The sequence below is a fragment of the Zingiber officinale genome, chromosome 7A, assembly GCF_018446385.1.
Source record: "Zingiber officinale cultivar Zhangliang chromosome 7A, Zo_v1.1, whole genome shotgun sequence".
NCBI classification, from domain to species: domain Eukaryota; kingdom Viridiplantae; phylum Streptophyta; class Magnoliopsida; order Zingiberales; family Zingiberaceae; genus Zingiber; species Zingiber officinale.
The window spans coordinates 7,459,907-7,479,599 of record NC_055998.1 but is presented as its reverse complement, the minus strand read 5'-3'; the positions used below and the strand labels follow the sequence as shown (position 1 = coordinate 7,479,599).

Genomic DNA, 19,693 nt, shown 5'->3' with positions numbered 1-19,693 from the left:
AATGGAAACACAAAAATAAAGAACATATTAGTGTTGGTAAATAGGAAATAATGAGAGTCAAGCCGTAAATCTGTCTGCAACCACTGCGTCTGATGGCAACAGCATCACAGCTAGCCACATATTAGGTTGGCTTCGATTCTATGGTTCATTTGATTGAGTTTTTATCAGTTGATGGTTCACATACATACTTGGACTGTATAAATATAGATATATAGAAGCTCTCTTTTTGGTTAATGAAGAATTATGAGAATTGAAAAACCCCTATGAGATAGTCCTATTCTCCCATGGTGTGAAGCAGCTCACTGGCCTGAGGCGTGTGTTTAAAACTCCTACAAGACACTCCTGTTCTCCATGGTGTTAAACAACCTACTGACCTGAGGCATGAAGTCATGTCTATCCCGTTCGATTACAACCCCATGCTCATTTGCTGATTCTTACAATAGAAGGGCAAATCTCTCCTATGAACCAAACATAAGATAGCCCACTGATCTTGATATCATCATGGCAAACAGAGGAAGAATATGACAACTATTTTAAAGACGGAACTTGGTTTCAATTCCCATTACATGAATATCTATATAATATGTATACACAACTTTAATTACTCAACTCCATAAGGCACCCCTCAGCTTGATAGACAAACATAAACTACTTGCATAACTTCTCCAGAAAAACTTCCATAGCTGGATCGGATCACTACATATGTAATGTCACTCCCCCATAGCAATGTGTTTGTCCTTGAGCACAAAAGAGGGGCAGTTTGGCTTTTGTGACTTAAGTGAAGCAAGATGTTGTAGAAACATAATCATAACATTCTAACACCTCTTACATTTAACAAGGAGCATAAACACAAAGAACTACAAACACATTGCAGTTAAACTGTACACTTGGGTTCAATGGGTCAAAATGTGGATTTAGTCTAGCAATATTTCCAAGAAAAGGGTTTGATCGATAACCCAAGATTCTATTTACTCCCTTAAAAAAGCATAAGTTGAGAGTAACTAGAAGACAACAAGAGGTCATCTCGTGCATCAACATATGGCCTTGCTTTGATGTCGATCTACCTCTTGGCATTCTTCAACATGACAAATGAAATGATAAAAGCATTGTTGATGTTGAGGAGAAGACAGAAGATACGGTGAAGGGCGGTCAGGCAAAAAAGTGGCATTCCGTCAATGGATATGGAGAGGTGATAAGCTTTAGGTGCAAGGAGCTGAAGTATTGGTGCTAGCTCTGACCTAATGGAGGCTAAGCAATCGATGAGGCAGCCTTGCAGCACGTGGTTGCCTATGATGGCAACATGGGAAGCTCAGCTGATTAGACTCAAGGAACTAAGAGATTCTTAGATTGGATCATTCCCCTATTCAAACAAGGGGATTTAGTCCAATACAAAAACAATCGGAGAACAACTTGATGCGGCGATGGAGGGAAGTCTACCTGGCACGAGGTCAACTGTCAGGGTGGAGGTCAGAATCATGGCGGTCAACGTTCGGGTGTCAACGGATCGAACGGAGGACAATTGCAATGGCCGGTCGAGCGGTTAGACCCCGACCGGTGAAGATATATCCGAGCCGACCCCCATTCCAGCTCGGCATGATACGCAAGACAGTCAACGCTCAATACGGAGCAAAAGGACACCGAGGAAGACTGCATAGCTGGTTTGAACGGAGGAAGATATGTTACTACGCGGTCACCACATAGAAGAACCACGGAGGCCGACAGAGTGGAGTAGTCCTGGCCGAACGTCTACCCCGCTTAGCCAAGCAACCGGACCTGGCCATGGATAGAGCGAAGTCTCGGTCGAGCGGCTACCCCACTCGGCCAAGTAACAGGACCACTGTAGTATCTCCTGACATCCTTTTGGAAGATAGTGCCGCTAACACGAGGCATGGTCGATAGGCGGATCGTACGACAGAAGCTTCTACTGTCGCGTCAGTGATATGCATGCCCTGTTAATGTATGGTGTCAGAGGTACTTTCCTGATAAGGTCATTTCATGGGACACATGGGGGAGGGTTCACATGCCTCGAGAAGTGTGCACACTGGCCACCATGGCTCTATATAAAGGGGAGGGGGGGTCCATCACCGACGAAGGTAGCGTTATTCATGAGTTCTACTGTTGCTCCGCTTTTCTCTACATTTCGGTGACTTGAGCGTCGGAGGACCAACGTCGGAGACCCCTTCCCTGGCTCGGCACTGACACCGTTTGTTTTGTAGAGCGGAGTGAAGTCCACGTCCGGTCAGCGAAGCCGCCATCTCCAAGCTTTCTAGCTTCACGCTTTCGGACAAGATCATTTTGGCGTCGTCTATTGAAAGACAACCTACATCCGAACGAGAACATGGAAGACGCTGGACGATTCACAACGGTGATGCAAGAGGAGCTCGATATTCTGATACAAGCCCAAGCGGCGAAGATAGTGGAGCAACAACAACAACAGATGTTGGCCGAGCGCCAACGGGCAATGGCCGAACGCCAAGCGTAGGAGCCTGCGACCTCAATTGTAGGTCGCCCGGCTGAGCAGGGTGATTGAGCGGACCGAGTGTCCGCTTAGGATGATACGCAAGACCGCCGATGCTCAATATGGAGCAGCAGGACGCCGAGAGAGACCCATAGCTAGTCTGAACGGGGGAAGATATATTACTACACGATCACCGCATAGAAGAACCACAGAGGCCGACAGAGCGGAGGAGTCCCGACCGAGCGGCTACCCTGCTCGGCCAAGCAGCGGGACCTGACCATGGACGGAGCAGAGTCCCAGTCGAGCGACTACCCCACTCAGCCAAGTAACGGGACCATTGTAGTATCTCCCAACATTCTTTTGGGAGATAATGCCGTTGACACGTGATCGACAGACAGATCATACGGCAAAAGCTTCTACTGGCGTCAAGGATATGCATGCCCTGTTAAGGTATGGTGTCAGAAGTACTTTCCTGACAAGGTCTTTTCATGGGGCATATGGGGGAGCGTGTCCATGCCTCGAGAAGTGCGCATGCTGCCCAGCTCTATATAAAAGGGGATCCATCACCGACGAAGGTACGTGTTATCCTTGAGTTCTACTGTTGCTACTGTTACTCCGCTTTTCTCTACATTCCAATGACTGACTTGAGCATCAGAGGGCCAACGTCAGGGACCCTTCCCTGGCCCGACACTAACGTCGTTTGTTTTATAGAGCGGAGCGAAGTCCACGTCTGGTCAGCGAAGCAGCCACCTCCCAGCTTTCCAGCTTCACGCTTTCATACAGGATCAACAAAGAAAATCAGGTCGACAGAGTCCTCCTCGCCCTTAAATATCAACCACATCTCTCCCAAACTTAGCTTCTGCAATTTAGCAAAATAATTCAGTGAAAATTTATAAGTGGGCTTTCTCAAGGTCATTGCTTAACTGCGTTGGGTCGGAAGATATAGAGTACATCCTCCAAGAAGTGTACCAAGGCTCCTGCGGAAGTCATCCGGGCGGTCGTTCGCTGGCTTGAAAGATTCTCCTGATCCGATATTTTTAACCCACTCTCCAAGAGGATGCTCTTCGGACGATAGTCACTTGCATGTCCTACCAGAAGTATCACAACATCCCACATCGATAGACTGAAGAGATGAAGACGTCCAGGTGTCTTACCCGTTCGACCAATGGAGAATGGATATCGTTGGGATATTCCCCATGGCGTCTACTCAGCGAAGATTCTTACTCGTCGCGGTAGATTACTTCTCAAAATGGGTGGAGGTCGAGCTGCTGGCCAAAATAAGTGTACAGATGGTTATCAAATTCATCTGGCAGAACATTCTATGCCGGTTCGACATCCCCCACCAGCTCGTCTCTGACAACGGGAGGCAGTTCGCTGGTCGGAGGCTCAAAGAGTTTTGCAAAGGCTATGACATCCAGCAGACTTTTACCTCTGTGGCCTACCCCCAAAGCAACGGTCAGGCGAAAATCACCAATCGGGAGATTCTCAAAAGCCTGCGAGCTCGGCTCGACCACACAGGAGGCAGCTAGGTCGACGAGCTTCCAGTGTTCTGTGGGCCCTCCGTATGACTCCAAAGGAGGCGACCTGCGTAACACCATTTCATCTGGTGTACGACGGTGAAGCGGTGGTCCTCGTGGAGGTCGGAGTAGAATCTAATCGAGTGCAGCTCTACGACGAGGGGAACGCCGAGCAGAGACTCATGGAGCTCGACTTGGTGGATGAGGCGCGGGATAAGGCTATCGTTCGGTTGATGGCGTATCAACAGCGGATGAAGCAGAACTACAGCCGGAGGGTGATCCCGAGGTTCTTCCAAGTTGGCGATCTGGTGTGGAAGAGAATAAAGCTGGTCGACGACGTCACCAAGCTTGAGGCGTCATGGGTGAGACCTTACAAGATCGTACAGAAATTCTGCTCGGGAGCCTACTACCTGGAGGACAAAGATGAAAGACGGCTCGAGCGACCATGGAGCGCGAACCATCTCGAACCCTACAGGGTCGGGTGAGATGCGCGAGTGAATATTGATGTACTGTATGTGTGTGTCTTCTTGATGCAAGACAAACATGAATAAAAACACAGTTTTCTAGACTTTTGAGCCAATCGGTCAATTTAAAAGTCAAGCAGCGACTATGAACTCTTGTCTACGCATTACAATCGTCGAGCGGCGATGTTAAACCCCAGTCTTCACTAACCGTCGAGCGGCGATGTTAAACCCCAGTTTTCATCGACTGTCGAGCGGCGACGTTAAACCCCAGTCTTCATCGACCGTCGAGTGACGACGTTAAACCCCGATCGTCATCAACGATCGAGCGACGACCTTAAACCTTGGTCGCGTCAACCGTCGAGCAGCGACATTAAACCCCGATCATCAACGATCGAGCGACGACCTTAAACCTTGGTCTTCGTCAATCATCGAGCGGCGACATTAAACCCCAGTCATCATCAACGGTCGAGCGACAACCTTAAACCCTGGTCTTCGTCAACCATCAAGTGACGACATTAAACCTCGGTCGTCATCAGTGGTCGAGCGACGACCTTAAACCCTAGTCTTCATCAACCGTCGAGCGGCGACGTTAAACCCTGGTCTTCGTCAACGGTCGAGCGGTGACCTTAAATCCTTGTTTACGCATGTCAGTGGTCGAGCAATGACCTTAAATCCAAGTCTGCGTCTTCAACAGCCGAACGGCGGCTATAAACCCGAGATTAATGAAAAATGACTTATCTAAGCGAGTAGTACGACGCTAATCGGTGGGCCACAAAGTCACACTTGGAAGTTCACGAAATGGTAAGCAATTCGTAGTCCTACTCGATCCTGAGCGGCAGCGCAAGGACAAATAAGTCAAAAAATAAAATAAAAAAACGCCAATCGGCATAGCACGAAGGAGTGACATCAAGTAATAACGTGTGTCGAATGGGCGATCATGTATTAACACTTGCAAAAATTACAAGTTTCAAAAGGGCAATACAAAATGATGCAAAACTCGCATGAGCAAGTTCACTCAAAATAATCCAAAACATCGTCGGATAGCGACTCGGTCATCTTGTCACGGCTGATGACCTTGTTTGTTAGAGCGGTCAGAATGTAGTCGTCGTCCTTTAGTTGGTCGAGCGTCCCGTAGATCGTAAGGTTGAAAGACGAAGCGCCCGATCGGTGACCTTGTTATTGAAGATGTCTAAGCAGAGGTAGGCCCGCTTCATGAGCTCAAACCGGTTCGACTCGCCACCATGATAAGTCTCAAGGACTGCTCGGGATGCCTCCAGATCCACCTTCAACTTGGCCAGCTCCTCATCCTTGGCGTCGAGCTGGGCTTTCGCTGCAGACCGATCGGCCGACCTGCCTTCTCGCGCGGCATTCAGCGTGGCCTCCGCCTCCTTCAGATTCTGAACCAACACCCGAAACTCCTTATTTTTTATTTCCAAGTTTTTAATAGCTCAGAGCTCTGGGTGTTGGCCGAGTGGATCTTGGACTCGAAGGAATTGGCCTGTTTATTAAGTCGAGCCAATTGCGTAGCCTACTCAGTGCCTTTGCCCCTCTCCGCTTCCAACAACTCGGAGCTCTTATTCAGATCGGCCCTTAATTGGGCCACTTCGGTGCTCATCTGCCCCACCTACGCCTGTGAGGCAACTAACTGTCCGCTCGGAGCACATAGCTGCTGGACTTCGTGCTCCAAATAAGCGAGTCTGTGGCACATGGCCAGACTCTCAATCCAGAACTGTAGCAACAAGAAGCGTATAAGAGCCGAATGGATGAAAAGTAAATATAAAAGCAGCATGCATACCCCAGTGGACATCTGGGTGTGACTGTTAGCAAGCTCCCCCGAAGAGATGATCGCTGCGCGGGCCCGAGCATCTAACCCATACTTGGGCGAGCGACCCCTGAATCTTGATCTGATGCTTTGGGGTGAGGGACATTGGGTCGTCCGTGCTGCGGTACTCGTTTGTCAGCAGATGGATGATGGTCGTTATTTGCCTCAGCTAGAGGGGTCGGAAGTCGCCCTGCCAGAGGATCGGGACGCTGGAACTGGCCGAATGCGAGACGCTTGCACCGCTGGCAAAGGCGATGGCATGAAGGCTATCGGCGGCACGCAGATTGTCCCTTGAGGCAGCCCGGACAGCGATGGTGTCCGGTCGGATGATATAGACGTAGGAAGTTCCACGATTCCCTGCTCAAGAGGCGGAAGCGAGGTCTCACCCTGCTCGGAAGAGGGTCAGGAGACGACCGTTGTAGGGATCTGCACGACAGAAGTTGTAGATCGGGAGAACCCCTCCGCTCGGCGTCTCTTGCGTTGGAGAAGGGGCTCGCCTGAGGTGGCCAACTCTGAGGCGACCGTGATAGGGACCATCGGTCGTTCGGGAAGAAGGTCGGCAGTAGCTGCCGCTCCACTGGCTGTTGTCTGGCTAGCTCCAACTCCACTCCCCAGCACCAGTGTTCCCTCCTCGTCGCCGAGCGAATCCTCGTTGGAGTTGATCGGCTGCAAACCGCGACTCTCGAGCTCGGTCACAGCCGCAACGTTGATCTTTGTGTCCGCGAGCTTGCACTTGCCGGCCAGACGCGCTCGCAACATGATTCGAGCTGCACAAAAAGAGGAAAAATCAATTAGATTCAAAGGTTGGGAGAAGAACAGAAGCTTCGTGCGGATCGGGCTTAAGCCGAACACGTAGAGGACGCCCTCCAGCAACAACTTATGGATGTGGTACTTTTGACTGGCCAAGCTTGAAGCTGCACGGAGATACTCCGATTGACTTTTGTACTTCTTGAGCTCCGGAGGTTCGGCACTTCTAGCTACCACCTGGTCGGGAAATCTGGCCACTTGGGAAGGCGAACGAAGAAGAAGTAATCTCTCCAATGCTTGTTGGAGGGCGGTATCTTATCAAATAAAATTGAGCCCACTCGTGCATGGAAGAGAAAAGTCTCCAGCTCGAACAATTTCGGATAATAGAAATAATGGAAGAGCCGAGAGGTCAGAGGAATGCCATGCAGGCGGAATAGGACGACGACCCCGCACAACAGTCGAAAGGAGTTCGACACTAATTGATGGAGAGAAATGCGGAAATATTTACAAACGACGGAAAAAAGGAGTGGACGGGGAACCACAAACTGGAGGGGAACTGATTTTTAAAGAAACATAGAGAATCCGACGGTGGTTCATGCGGCCGATCGGAAGCAGAAGGAAGAACGATTTGGAAATCAGGGGGAAACTCATAAGCGGATTTCAAGCTCTCAACGTCGGCCTCGTCGAACCTGGACTCGATGGAAGTGTACCAGAGCCTAGGGACAGAGCAGGGGGTTGTGAAGAGTTTGCCATCGAAAACGAGGACAACGGTGAAGAACAATAAAAAGATTCGAATAAAGAGATGAAGAGGCTTACAGAAAGGATCGCCGGAGAAGAAGTAGCGAAACGTCATCGGGGAGCTCGAAGACGAAGGCACCATAATGGAGAAGACGACGATGCATGCAAGGTTTATAAACCTCGTGGGCGATCGACCTGAGCCATCCGATCCAGGGTTGTGAAAAACTAGGAGGAGATCCGGTCGTTGAATTCGAAACGGCACCTGTCATATCGCTAGTGGATATCCGCCTGTCACGTCAAACGTGCAGCGACAGAAAGTGGGACACGTGGAGCTCAATCACCGGACGACATTAATAAGGTTTAATTAAAAGGTATGACTGCTTGCTCGACCATAACAGGCAGAGATTTGCACGATTTTCGAGAAATTTGGATGAGGTCAGGGCGTTCGGCAGAGCAACACAAGGAAAAGATCTTTTGCCAAGTGTTGCCGCCCATTGGCCGAGCAACACGGATATGCAGTTATCATACAGTAGAACGACCGAGGCACAGTTAGCTTTGAGAGGCTTGGGTCGAACGACATTTACATGACCAGTCGGGCGATGCGAAGCCGAACGACGAAGGCGTGGGAGCCACCGAAGACTCTACTGGTCCAGTAAGTCGGGCTTGCAGCCTCCTTCGACTAGACTTGTGGGGGGGGCTTGTGATGCGGCGATGGAGGGAGGTCTACCTGGCATGAGGTCAACTGCCAGGATGAAGGTCAGAGTCAAGGCGGTCAATGCCCTGGTGTCAAAAGGCCGAACGGAGGATAATTGCAATGGCCGGTCGGGCGGTCAGGCCCTGACTAGTGAAGATGTATCTGAGCCGACCCCCATTCTAGCTCGGGATGATATGCAAGACAGCCGACGCTCAATACGGAGCAGCAGGGCGCCGAGGGAGGTAGCATAGCTGATTTAAACGAGGGAAGATATGTTACTACACGATCACCGTATAGAAGAACCATGTAGGTCGACAGAGCGGAGGAGTCTCGGTCGAGCGACTACCCCTCTCGGCCAAGCAGCGAGGCTTGGACATGGACGGAGCGGAGTCCCGGTCGAGCTGCTACCCCGCTCGGCCAAGAAACGAGACTACTGTAGTATCTCCCGACATCCTTTTGGGAGATAGAGGCATGGTCGATAGGCGGATCGTAAGGCAAAAGCTTCTACTGTCGCGTTAGGGATATCATGCCTTGTTAAGGTATGGTGTCAAAGGTACTTTCCTGATAAGACCCTTTCATGGGACACATGGGAGAGCGTACTCATGCCTCGAGAAGCGCGTACGCTGCCCACCATGGCTCTAAATAAAGGGGGGTCCATCACTGATAGGGGTAAGCGTTATTCTTGAGTTCTACTATTGCTCCGCTTTTCTCTACATTCTGGTGACTGACTTGAGCGACGGAGGGTCAACGCTGGGGACCCCTTCCCTGGCCCGGCACTAACGCCGTTTGTTTTGCAGAGTGGAGCGAAGTCCATGTTCGGTCAGCGAAGCCGCCATCTCCCAGTTTTCCAGCTTCACACTTTCGAACAGGATCACAACCTTTGCAAAAGAGGAGCTCTTGCTAATGGCTCACTGTGATTAGCAAGGACCAAAGAAACATGTTTTGCCAAGGGAAGCGAGCGAGGAATAATAACATACGACAATGTTTGCATCCTCACTAGAGTAGAAGGTTAAGGATGGAATAAGTCACACAGGTATCACATTGGAGACGTTGCAAAAGTGTCAGGTGGTTTCCAAATATAGCATTATAAATGAGGAGGCAATACCAGGTTATTTAAAAGAACAAATAAAACTGAGATATCTTTTAATTGTAAGGTAAAGAGAAAAAACAACGGTGACGTTCTTTGCATGAAATCCTGGGAAATGAGCCCAGTTAGAGGAATAACACAATTGTGGAACCTTTGTCTGCTGCAGACTTGTTTGTGCTAGAGAGCTGTTAATAATGATTAAAAATACAATATTGTTACTTAGAAAAGAAAAGAAAAGAAAAGAAAAGAAAAGAAAGGCAACATCTTTGCAAGACAAAGAAGAAAATGTTATGCCCAAGGCTGCACAATAATGTTACTTACAGATCTTGTAACCTCGTCAGACTTGCAAGTGATAGAGGGATTGTTCCTTTTAAATGATTGTCCTGCAAGTGTCTTCAAAAAATTTTTAACGATATTTATTTGGAAATCAAAGGGAAAAGAAAAAAAGGAAAACTTAAAGATGCCACTTACAATTTTCAAGATTTCTCACACCCTGTTTGGAAATAACTTAAGTGAAGGAATTGAATTGAATTCCATTAGGAATTGAATTCTAGTAGGAATTCAATTCAATTCCTATGTTTGAAATGGATTAGTGAATAACAGAATTGAATTGAATTCCTTCACATACTCTAAAACATAACATAACTACCACAAAGATCTAACTGACTCTAAAACAGAAATTGCCACAATATATATTAATTCTGTTTAGGCTCCTTTTATTTTATCCTTCCTAGAATATACAAGCCATGTTTTAGGCTTCTCTCCCTCATGATCCAACATGTTTCACATATGATCCAGCACTTGGTCCACATCTGGAACTTGGTTCCTATCAAAATACAAGAAAAGAAACTCACGAATGAGAATGGCTACTCATTTCATTAGCATTTGTTAACTCAAAAGCAATGTTTCTTTGGCCATTTGTTAAAATTTCAACTTGAGCTTGGGATAGGCCAGACGCATCTTGAGTTTCATCTGATGTTTGCTTTATCTCTAATCTTCATGCAAACAATGAAGTCCACAAATGAAATCATTACTTTGTAAGTAATATGAAAAGAGTTTCCTACAATACGTACCAAGTGATTGCAAATCCCTCTAGGATACTCCCTCTTTGAAAGTTGGTCGGGGCTATCTGCAAGAAGATCACTTATTTTCTTATTGTAAACTTCCAACATGCTGACATAGAATTCATATCACCTAAGAGAACTCCTCTGATTAGAAATATTAAATAGGTCTTCTAATGCTCTGTAATTAACGCCTCTACTCTCTATAGTCCCTTTCATTGTGAAAGTTTTACCGGATCCGGTCTGTCTATAAGCAAAAATGCAAACATTGAAGCCATCCAATGCCGATTTCACAACCAGCAACGTCTTTTGAATACAACATCAGCAATTGCCAAATTTTCAATCTTGAATTTGAACTTTGTTAATATTTGACACTCAATCTATAATTTGGCATCAACAAGAAGTCACCCTTTTGAAGATTTAGTTTGACGAAGAACTATGTCACAACAATCATATTTTGTTCTCAGCTTACAATTTATTTTTTAACAAAAAAGAGAAATTCAATGTTAAACTCTTTGAATGATTTAAATATATGCATATGTTCGTATATGGTTCTATAAGACATGTACGAATTACTACCTTGGTCATCTTTAGGTCCGAAAACATAATCAAACTTGAATTGCCTCTTGGATGAGTCGGTGCAGAAGACCCAGAGTTCAATAATCCTGTGCAGGGTCAAAATTCACCACACAGGAAGATCCTTTAGCAATGTCTTCCGAGCTCGTTGGCCTATACCTGCAGAACACTCTGATGTTACTCTTGAGCTCTATGACATCATTGTACAACCTCTTTCTCTCTTCACGCTCGTCAGTGTATTTCTTCTTCAAAATGTCTTATTTAGGCACGCATTCCTCGCAACATTTCTTTTGCAGGTTTTGACACTCATCCCTTAGCCCTTGATTAGTCTCCATGAGTGTCAAAACCTGTGAAAGAAATGTTAGGAATGCGGAAGGAGGTAGATCATTACCAATAAAAAGCAGCGCAGACAAATGGAAAACGTCTTTTACCTAAAATGGAACAGAATTTGAAAAAAATCAAAACATCCCTGTGCCATTTGTTCTCAGTTCTGAACTCTAGAAAAGTTTTCATTTTTGATTTTCCTTTTCAAGGGGTCAAATTCGATCCTAAATTCTGATTCCAGCAGTGGGAAATTCAGAATCATCTAATTAAAATATACAGAATTTATCAACCAATGTGCCATCCAATTCTTCCTTTAATAATTAAATCGTCAAACGAACAAAAGAATGGGAGCGTATCAATTACAAAATAATGTGTTCTGTATCATTCGATTCCTCGTGCTCCACAAACATGGCTGTACGTTTTAGCAAGAAGCTTACCGAATCTTGTAAGATTCAGTTTGACATTTTGCTTATCGAGGTAGATCTTCTTCATCTCCAGCCATCCCCTGTTGGTGATGAGGTTGGTGTTGACCAGGACGGGGCTGCGCCGGTCGTATAGCTTCAACAGGGTGCTCTCCTCGGGCGTGATATTGTAGGCTACGTACTCCATCCCCAGCCGTCGAGCCGGTTCGCCGTAGAACTCCTCGGCCGGCTTCTCCAACCCCAGCGGCACCACCTGTATCAGCACCGACGATGGGCGCATGAAGAGGAAGTGCGTCACGGCGGCGCCGTGGACGGCGAGCATGACGTCGGCAGGGACGAGGGCGCGGTGGATCACGTCCAAGGGAGTGTCTCGCTTCGGCTCGATGATTTGGACATCGAACCCGGTTCGCTGGCACGCCCGCACCAGCTCCCGCTGGTTCACCAGCGCCCGGCAGCCTTTGCGCACGAACACCGCGATCCTCGGCCGCCGGCCGCGCGAGCACCGGCCGGGCGGTTCGCGGCGCGTGGACCGGACCAGGGGCCGGAGGAACGGTGGCGACTCCGCGGTCGGCAGCGAGGGCGTCGACTGGGCCACGGCGTCGTAGCCTTCGTGAACGAGAGCCTGGAAGTCCCGGATACCAGTACCTGCATCGTCACACAGATATCCACTGCAGTTTAAAACTAACAAAAAATCTTGAAATAGAAAGGGGAAATTCTAAACAAATTCTCAAGTCATGCATCTCGTGAACAGAACAGACTGACAAAGGGGAAGTCGGGACCGAATTTTTGGTCCTCCCAAGATCTCGTTATATCCCTCGAAGGAGTGAATGTGTTCAAGAAATGGGACAGGTTGGTCCATCCAGAGAACCAGAAAGGGGTCGAGATTTCATATCCCTCCGTAAATGCCACTCTTTTAGATGGACTGAGATTGTTACTGCTACTCCTGCTGTCTCACGTGTTGTCGTGCTTATTAAATGAAGGGACCTACTGGTAAATTAAGTGACCATGAAAAGGAGGTGGTTGAGCTACTTCCGTCAAAATAAATATTGTTAGAGAGTGGAGAGGAACCCTCCGGCTAATTTTATTTGCCTCATCATCCAGTGCGCTGCTTTGCCCTGTATGAATCAGATGAGGCAGGCAGACTAAAGCGGGGAGCGTGCGTGACATTCCGTTGCACGCAGGAGATTATTTGGGTGAAATCTCGCTCACTCGATTCCTAATCCTCGTGTCGGTGTGCGTGATTGTCAGCACTGCTCAGGACCCGGGCATGTTCTGTTCCCGTAGGAATCACGCCTCCTCAATTGATGTGCTTGCAGAGTGGAATTCCAGCTGCTCGCTTTTCTAAGATTTGTGTAAATAGTCCAATTACAATGTGTTTAGTTGGACAGAAATGAAAAAGGGTAATGAACGGGAACGCATCGTTAATCTAGTTTTAAACGAATAAGATAGAAAGAAAAGGAAGGAAAGAATTTAACTTATTAATTGAAATTCCTACAACATGTCCTTGTGCTTGTGCAAAAGATAAAAGAAAAGGAACAGGAGGGATAAGAGAAATAATTAAAACTCATGTAGCACAAGGGAAATGAATACTATCAGTAGTTCCATTTTTATAATTACGTCGACAAAGAGAACACAAAAGTTACTTTTTTTTTTAACATCTATTCTTTTATAACTCTCTAAGAGTGCCACAAGATGCATCTTTGACTCAATGAATGTGAAAATCCCAAACCAGATCTTGGATATGTAAAGCATGTTGATTGATGAAGTACGACTCACCATGGCGATCAAGTTTGCAGTATCCTAATTTTCCTAGTGAGATGTGAGCCAACAGAGGAGTTGTGTAAGTTTATGAGTTAACTAATATTAACTTAAACTTATGAAGTTTAATTAATGGTCCAGTCTAATAAATTAATAGATAATTTTTTCATATAAAATAATAAAGTTATTTATTAAACATAAATGAAAAAAAAATTATTAGGTATTATAAATAGTTTAAACAATGTAAAGTATGAGGTATAACTATCATTTTATATTCTTCGGAATTTAATAGAGAGGAGATGACCGGAAACTTACCGTTTGGCATCAGCCACGGGTCGATGATGAGCTCCCCGTGGATGCGCAGGCCGACGATCATCTCGGAGAAGCAATGGGCGCGCCTGTCCCGGCTGAAATCCACAATCTGGTAATTGGTCAGCCGCTCGAGTAGGGGGCGGTACCGAGCCAGCCACCACGGCCGGTACTCCGCCACCACCAGCACCACCTCCCCCCGGAACCGCTGCGCCGTCACGTACAGCGGGATCAGCCCGTCGCTGAACTCGTGGTACAGGTTGCCGGTGTAGCCGCCGTTGGAGAACAGCAGCGCCGGCACGCCCTCGTGCCGCACGTCACATCTCCTCGGGCTGCCGCCGCTGCCGTTCCCCGGGCGGATCGAGATCTCCTGGATCGTCCTCGTGATCGCCGCGTCCCACTTCCGCGTGTACGGCCGAACCCTCTCCGCCGACGACTTCATCCCGTACACCAGTACGGACGAGGAAGCGGAGTCGGTGCGGATGTCGCCCCTCGCGTAGCAGAGGTCGCTCCGGATGTGGCTCCGGTCGCAGCAAACGAACGCCGCTGCCGCTTCGTCTCTGCTCTCGGCGGTTCCTTCACGATCAATAAAGCAACAAACAAAAAAGGGCACAAATCAGGGCAGGCGGGCGGATAAGTCGACCGACAACGACGCCAGTTTTCCTAGTGAAATTATCTTTCTTTGAGTTTCCTTTTACCATCGATGAAAGAAGAACAAGGGGGCGCCGCCGCCGCCACCGGATTTTCTTCGTAGGCCTCGAGGCGGTGGGTCTCCGACGGAACATGCGTCTTCAAAGATTCCGATTCTTGCCTCGATTCTGCGGAAACTAGATACGAGGCGATTGAAATTGAAATTCGAATTGGGAACGGCGTAATTTAGAAGCGGAATTTAGTAATTCTTACATGTAGAAGAAGAAGAAGAAGAAGAAGAAGCGGATGTCTGCACGAAGGAGGAAGGAAATGGGGATGAAAAAGCGAGTCGAACAACCGACGCGAGCGCATAGAGCGTGAGGAGCAGCAAAGGAAACAGACGGTGGAAGGAGTTGCTCTTCCTTTCCTTCACCGGCGGCGTCAAGACGGCGGCGGCGGCGATGGCCCTCTGCTGGCGATTCATACCCCTTCGCGACCCTGAGGCGGAAGTAGCGCAGACCTCCACATACAAACCGATCCCTTTAATTTGGATTCCGATGATCTACTGATGACGACGAAGGAAGACGACGAACCAACGAGGTGGCTTCTGAGACAGTACAATTCATGAGGATGTCTACGCGATGAACGCTTCACCTACCGACCATTAAACCCGAAGAGGTCAACATTCACAAGCAAACGGTAAAAAAACTTATGCGTGACGCGTTGAACGGTTAAAACCTGAAAGCCAAGGCTTTGCTTTCCCGAACGTTGCTGCCTGACTCGGATCGGCTTTATTCTTCTAAAGGCATGAGCCAGTGGACGATCGAATTCACTGACCGGACCGTTTTTAAAACCACCGCAGTTGGATAGGTGTGCTCGACCAGCTCACGGACCTAATGCCGCATTAGCTGAAGGGAATTATTGGCGGTAGGTCAGCAAGAGTGGGTTTTTAATAGCATTAGTTTGCTGTCGCTGTGTTGTTTTAAACGGTGACATGTTTTTTAGAGAAAAAAAGAGTACCCAAAACGCAACATAACAACGAATTCAAAAGCATAAAGAGATGATAAAAAAATAAAAAAAAAAAGTAAACAGATTAGGTCGAGCATTTTTTTTTTATTTTTTGTACTTCTTTTGAGATGTTAACGTTAGGGAGCTACTGCCCGTGGGCCCGACCTGGGCGTTCGGATTGTTGGTCCTGCTGCATGGTCGTCGCAAGCCCAACCTTTATCATGAACCATGAGTGTTTGGGCCTGCTCAGCCCGAGCACAATCCTTTATTTTTTTAATTGATAATTTAGCTCAATTAAGAGGGATGAGCCGTAGGTATTCTTGCTCGATCATGTTTCCCTGGTTCCACATGTTTGGTTTGGAGCTCATATCGGGACTCCTATTCTAGGATCTATCCTCTACACGGCACCATCATTCCCGCTTCCCTTAGATTTGTGATCATTTACAAGGCAAGAGGAAGGATGGAAGAAAATTAGCTAGTTGTAGGTCGAGGGACGATCCATCGATCCCATGGCGAGGGAGAAGAGAGTGAGATGAAAAACTAGCTAGAGAATGTTCAAGGACAACCAGCTCGTCAAGGCCTGGGAGTCCACCATCCGCAAGACTGCTGCTACTCTTCACCAGGAGAAGCAACAGAATACGCAGCACCATCGCCGTCGCAGCGTCGCTTCGGCGTCCATGTCGATTCTCCCCGGCGACGACCAGCTCGATGTCTCTTCCGGTGACAATAACGCCCCGAGTACGCCCGTGGGGAACGACGAGACGGGCTCTGTCTACCACGCCGAGCGCGTTCTCTCCACCGGCGACTTCTACACCGGGCAGTGGTGCGGAAGCGTGCCGCACGGGCAGGGCAAGTACCTCTGGACCGACGGGTGCATGTACGAAGGCGAGTGGCACAACGGGAAGACGATGGGCAAGGGCAAGTTCTCGTGGCCCTCCGGCGCCACCTACGAAGGCGAGTTCAAGGCCGGGTTCATGGACGGCTACGGCACCTACATCGGCGCGCTCGGCGACACCTACCGCGGCACCTGGTCCATTAACCTCAAGCACGGCCACGGCGTGAAGTCCTTCGCCAGCGGCGACTACTACGACGGCGAGTGGCGAAGCGGCGTGCAAGATGGGCACGGGCGGTACGTGTGGAAGAACGGGAATGAGTACGTGGGGCAGTGGCGGGCCGGCATCGTGGACGGCCGCGGCACGCTCGTGTGGGGGAATGGGAATCGGTACGACGGCGGATGGGAAAATGGCCTCCCCAAAGGGAATGGCAACTTCAGGTGGGCCGACGGAGGGCTTTACGTCGGGAATTGGAGCAAGGAGAACGGGAGCCTCCAGCAGAAAGGCGTCTACCATCCGTCCCCGACGGCCTCCTCGCCGACCGCCCGAGATCCCTACGTCATCTTCATGGCCGGCCTCGGAGATTGCAAGGTGTCCAACATCGAAGACGTCTCTATTCTGCCATCCCAAAAGACTCTGAATTGGCCCGGCACGGAAGCCGATAATCAGCTGGCACAAAAGCAAGCGGCCTGGCGATCCTCCAAGACGGGAGAATTGCCGGCGAGGCGGCGGCGAGCTTCGATCGAGACGGCGGCGGCCATCGGGGCGACACCGCGAGGGCTCCCCGGACACCATGCTAGCAACACCATAGGTGGGATCGGAAGCAAAAGCGGCTTTTGGTATGCGGATGACCTCGCCAACTGTTGTGACGGTGAGAACGAAGAACCTAGAAGAAGTGAGGTCGGAGGGACAGCAAAAGGTGCCGATGAGTTTCCCGGCGAGATGGATGAATATCAAGTGGAATCGAGGGGCATAGGGAGGATCCTCCCGACGAGGTTGCCGGCTAAGGATCAGGCAAAGAAGCAAGGTGACGCAATATCGAAAGGCCATCAGAAGTATGAACTGATGCTCAATCTCCAACTCGGAATCAGGTAATTAATTAAAAGGAAATTATTGATTTGTTCACGTTGTTTTTCTGAAATATTCACAAAATATTATTGTTACTTTGGTGTAGGCATGCAGTGGGGAAACTCCCTGAACCCAAGTCACTTGACCTCAAGACACCTTCATTTGACCCTAAAGAAAAGATATGGACAAGGTTTCCACCAGAGGGAACCAAACATACACCCCCACACCCTTGTTCTGATTTCAAGTGGAAGGACTACTGTCCTCTAGTTTTCAGGTTTAATTCGCCTCCCTCAAACTCCTAGCTTGAAGCATGAATTGATTCAGACAGGATTTTTTATTTAATGAGTGTTCAGGACACTTCGCAAGCTATTCATGGTTGATCCAGCTGATTATATGCTTTCAATATGTGGAAACGATGCTCTGCGAGAGCTTTCATCTCCTGGGAAAAGTGGAAGCTTTTTTTACCTTACGAATGATGATAAATACATGATCAAGACAATGAAGAAATCTGAAGTAAAAGTAAGTCGGCACCTTTTATGTAAACCTTCCTTAATTAGCAGATTTCTCATGTTAGTAATTGATTTTATGCCATTAATTATATGGAGATCTTTTATTTGGCCAAAAGCAGTAAGAACAAGCAAAATGGTGATGGAGCTTGTGCAACCAAATTAAAATAACACCTTCAATGTTGTATTTTCCTCTACAATTGGGTTCGTTGCAGGTTCTTCTAAGGATGCTTCCGGCATACTATAACCATGTTCGAGCTTTCGAGAACACTTTGGTGACCAAGTTCTTCGGCTTGCATTGTGTCAAACTTACGGGGGCTACTCAGAGAAAGGTCGATTTGTTGATCAAAAACACTAAACTCTTTCTGAAACCAAAGTAGTTAATCGAGTTAATTACTTTCTGATCAGGTTCGATTTGTCATAATGGGGAACCTCTTCTGCTCCGGGAATTCTATCCATAGGCGTTTCGACCTCAAGGGATCTTCTCACGGTCGTACGACAGATAAACCTGAGGCAGAAATTGATGAGAACACTACTCTCAAAGACCTTGACCTGAATTTTATATTTCGACTGCAAAAATCTTGGTTCCAGGAATTTCACAAGTATTAACACTCTCTTCTTCTTCAATCTGTTTGAAGAATTCTTACACATTGTGTTGATTTTTATAGGCAAGTTGATCGAGACTGCGAATTGTTGGAGCAAGAGAGAATTATGGATTACAGTCTCTTAGTGGGAGTTCATTTTAGTGAAACATCCGTCTCCCAAGAAAATGAGGGTTGATAATTTCTAACAAAAATCTCACACAAGTTCTTTTTTTTTAAAAAAAAATTAGTACAATGGAATTTATATGATGATTTTCTATTGTTTTTGTTTATTTAATATTTTTCAAACACAGTTTCTACTGAGGCAATTAACACCAACACTGGAGCTACTCCTCGCCTTTCTAGAGCTGATATGGATCAACTTCCTTGTGATGCAACACAGTATGCTTTGATGCCTTAATATAACTAATTTCTTTTAAATATCATTTGGATCAAATGATTACCCAAATAAAATTCATAATTTGTGGTTGTAGAATTAAGTATGTTAACTTTAATTATATGGCATTGCAGGTGGGAATCTACAAAACTAGGTGCAAATATGCCGGCTAAGGTCGAATCGATAGTCCGAAAAAATGATCCTGAATCATTTCTGAATTTTGAACCAACAGGGGAGTTTCATGATGTGGTTTTATACTTTGGCATTATAGATATTCTCCAAGATTATGATATCAGCAAGAAGCTTGAACATGCTTACAAATCTTTTCAGTATGATCCAACCTCTATATCAGCTGTTGATCCTAGACAATACTCAAAGCGATTTCGCGACTTCATTTATAAAGTCTTCGTAGAAGAAGACTAATCATATCTACTTGGGTGAATTGCCGTATTGTTTTCTTTATCTATGATCATGATCCGATACATTACATTTATCTTACAGAAAACAGGAGGTTTCTTTATCTTAGAGTCATTGTTTTTTGACTTGTTCTTCGTTGCATCGTCGATAGGCTGATGTTGTTTAAGAGAACTTAGCTACATTTTTTTTTGTCTATGATTGTGTCAAGGACTATGAAGTTACACTTGAGTTGTATATTTTTGTTTCAATGTTTAGAAAATGTATAAGTTACTTTCT

At 47.2% G+C, this 19,693-nt stretch overlaps 2 protein-coding genes across 2 annotated transcripts; one reads left to right on the top strand and one right to left on the bottom strand.

Annotated features, from left to right (window-relative positions):
• Nucleotides 1–11,769: 11,769 nt before the first annotated feature.
• On the bottom strand, nt 11,770–15,273 carry LOC122000874 (xylan glycosyltransferase MUCI21-like). The gene is made up of 4 exons (XM_042555362.1): nt 14,881–15,273; nt 14,676–14,804; nt 13,984–14,553; nt 11,770–12,555 (listed from the first exon to the last, which is right to left on the bottom strand). The coding sequence occupies exons 1-4, from the start codon at nt 15,089–15,091 to the stop codon at nt 11,870–11,872; spliced, it is 1,596 nt and encodes a 531-aa protein (XP_042411296.1). The 5' UTR covers nt 15,092–15,273; the 3' UTR covers nt 11,770–11,869.
• An 893-nt stretch (nt 15,274–16,166) lies between these two features.
• Nucleotides 16,167–19,423, top strand: LOC122000873 (phosphatidylinositol 4-phosphate 5-kinase 6-like). The gene is made up of 9 exons (XM_042555360.1): nt 16,167–17,259; nt 17,362–17,539; nt 17,623–17,790; nt 17,870–18,035; nt 18,238–18,354; nt 18,431–18,624; nt 18,691–18,797; nt 18,951–19,005; nt 19,135–19,423. Exons 1-9 carry the CDS (start codon nt 16,167–16,169, stop codon nt 19,421–19,423), a joined length of 2,367 nt encoding a protein of 788 aa, XP_042411294.1.
• Nucleotides 19,424–19,693: the final 270 nt, after the last annotated feature.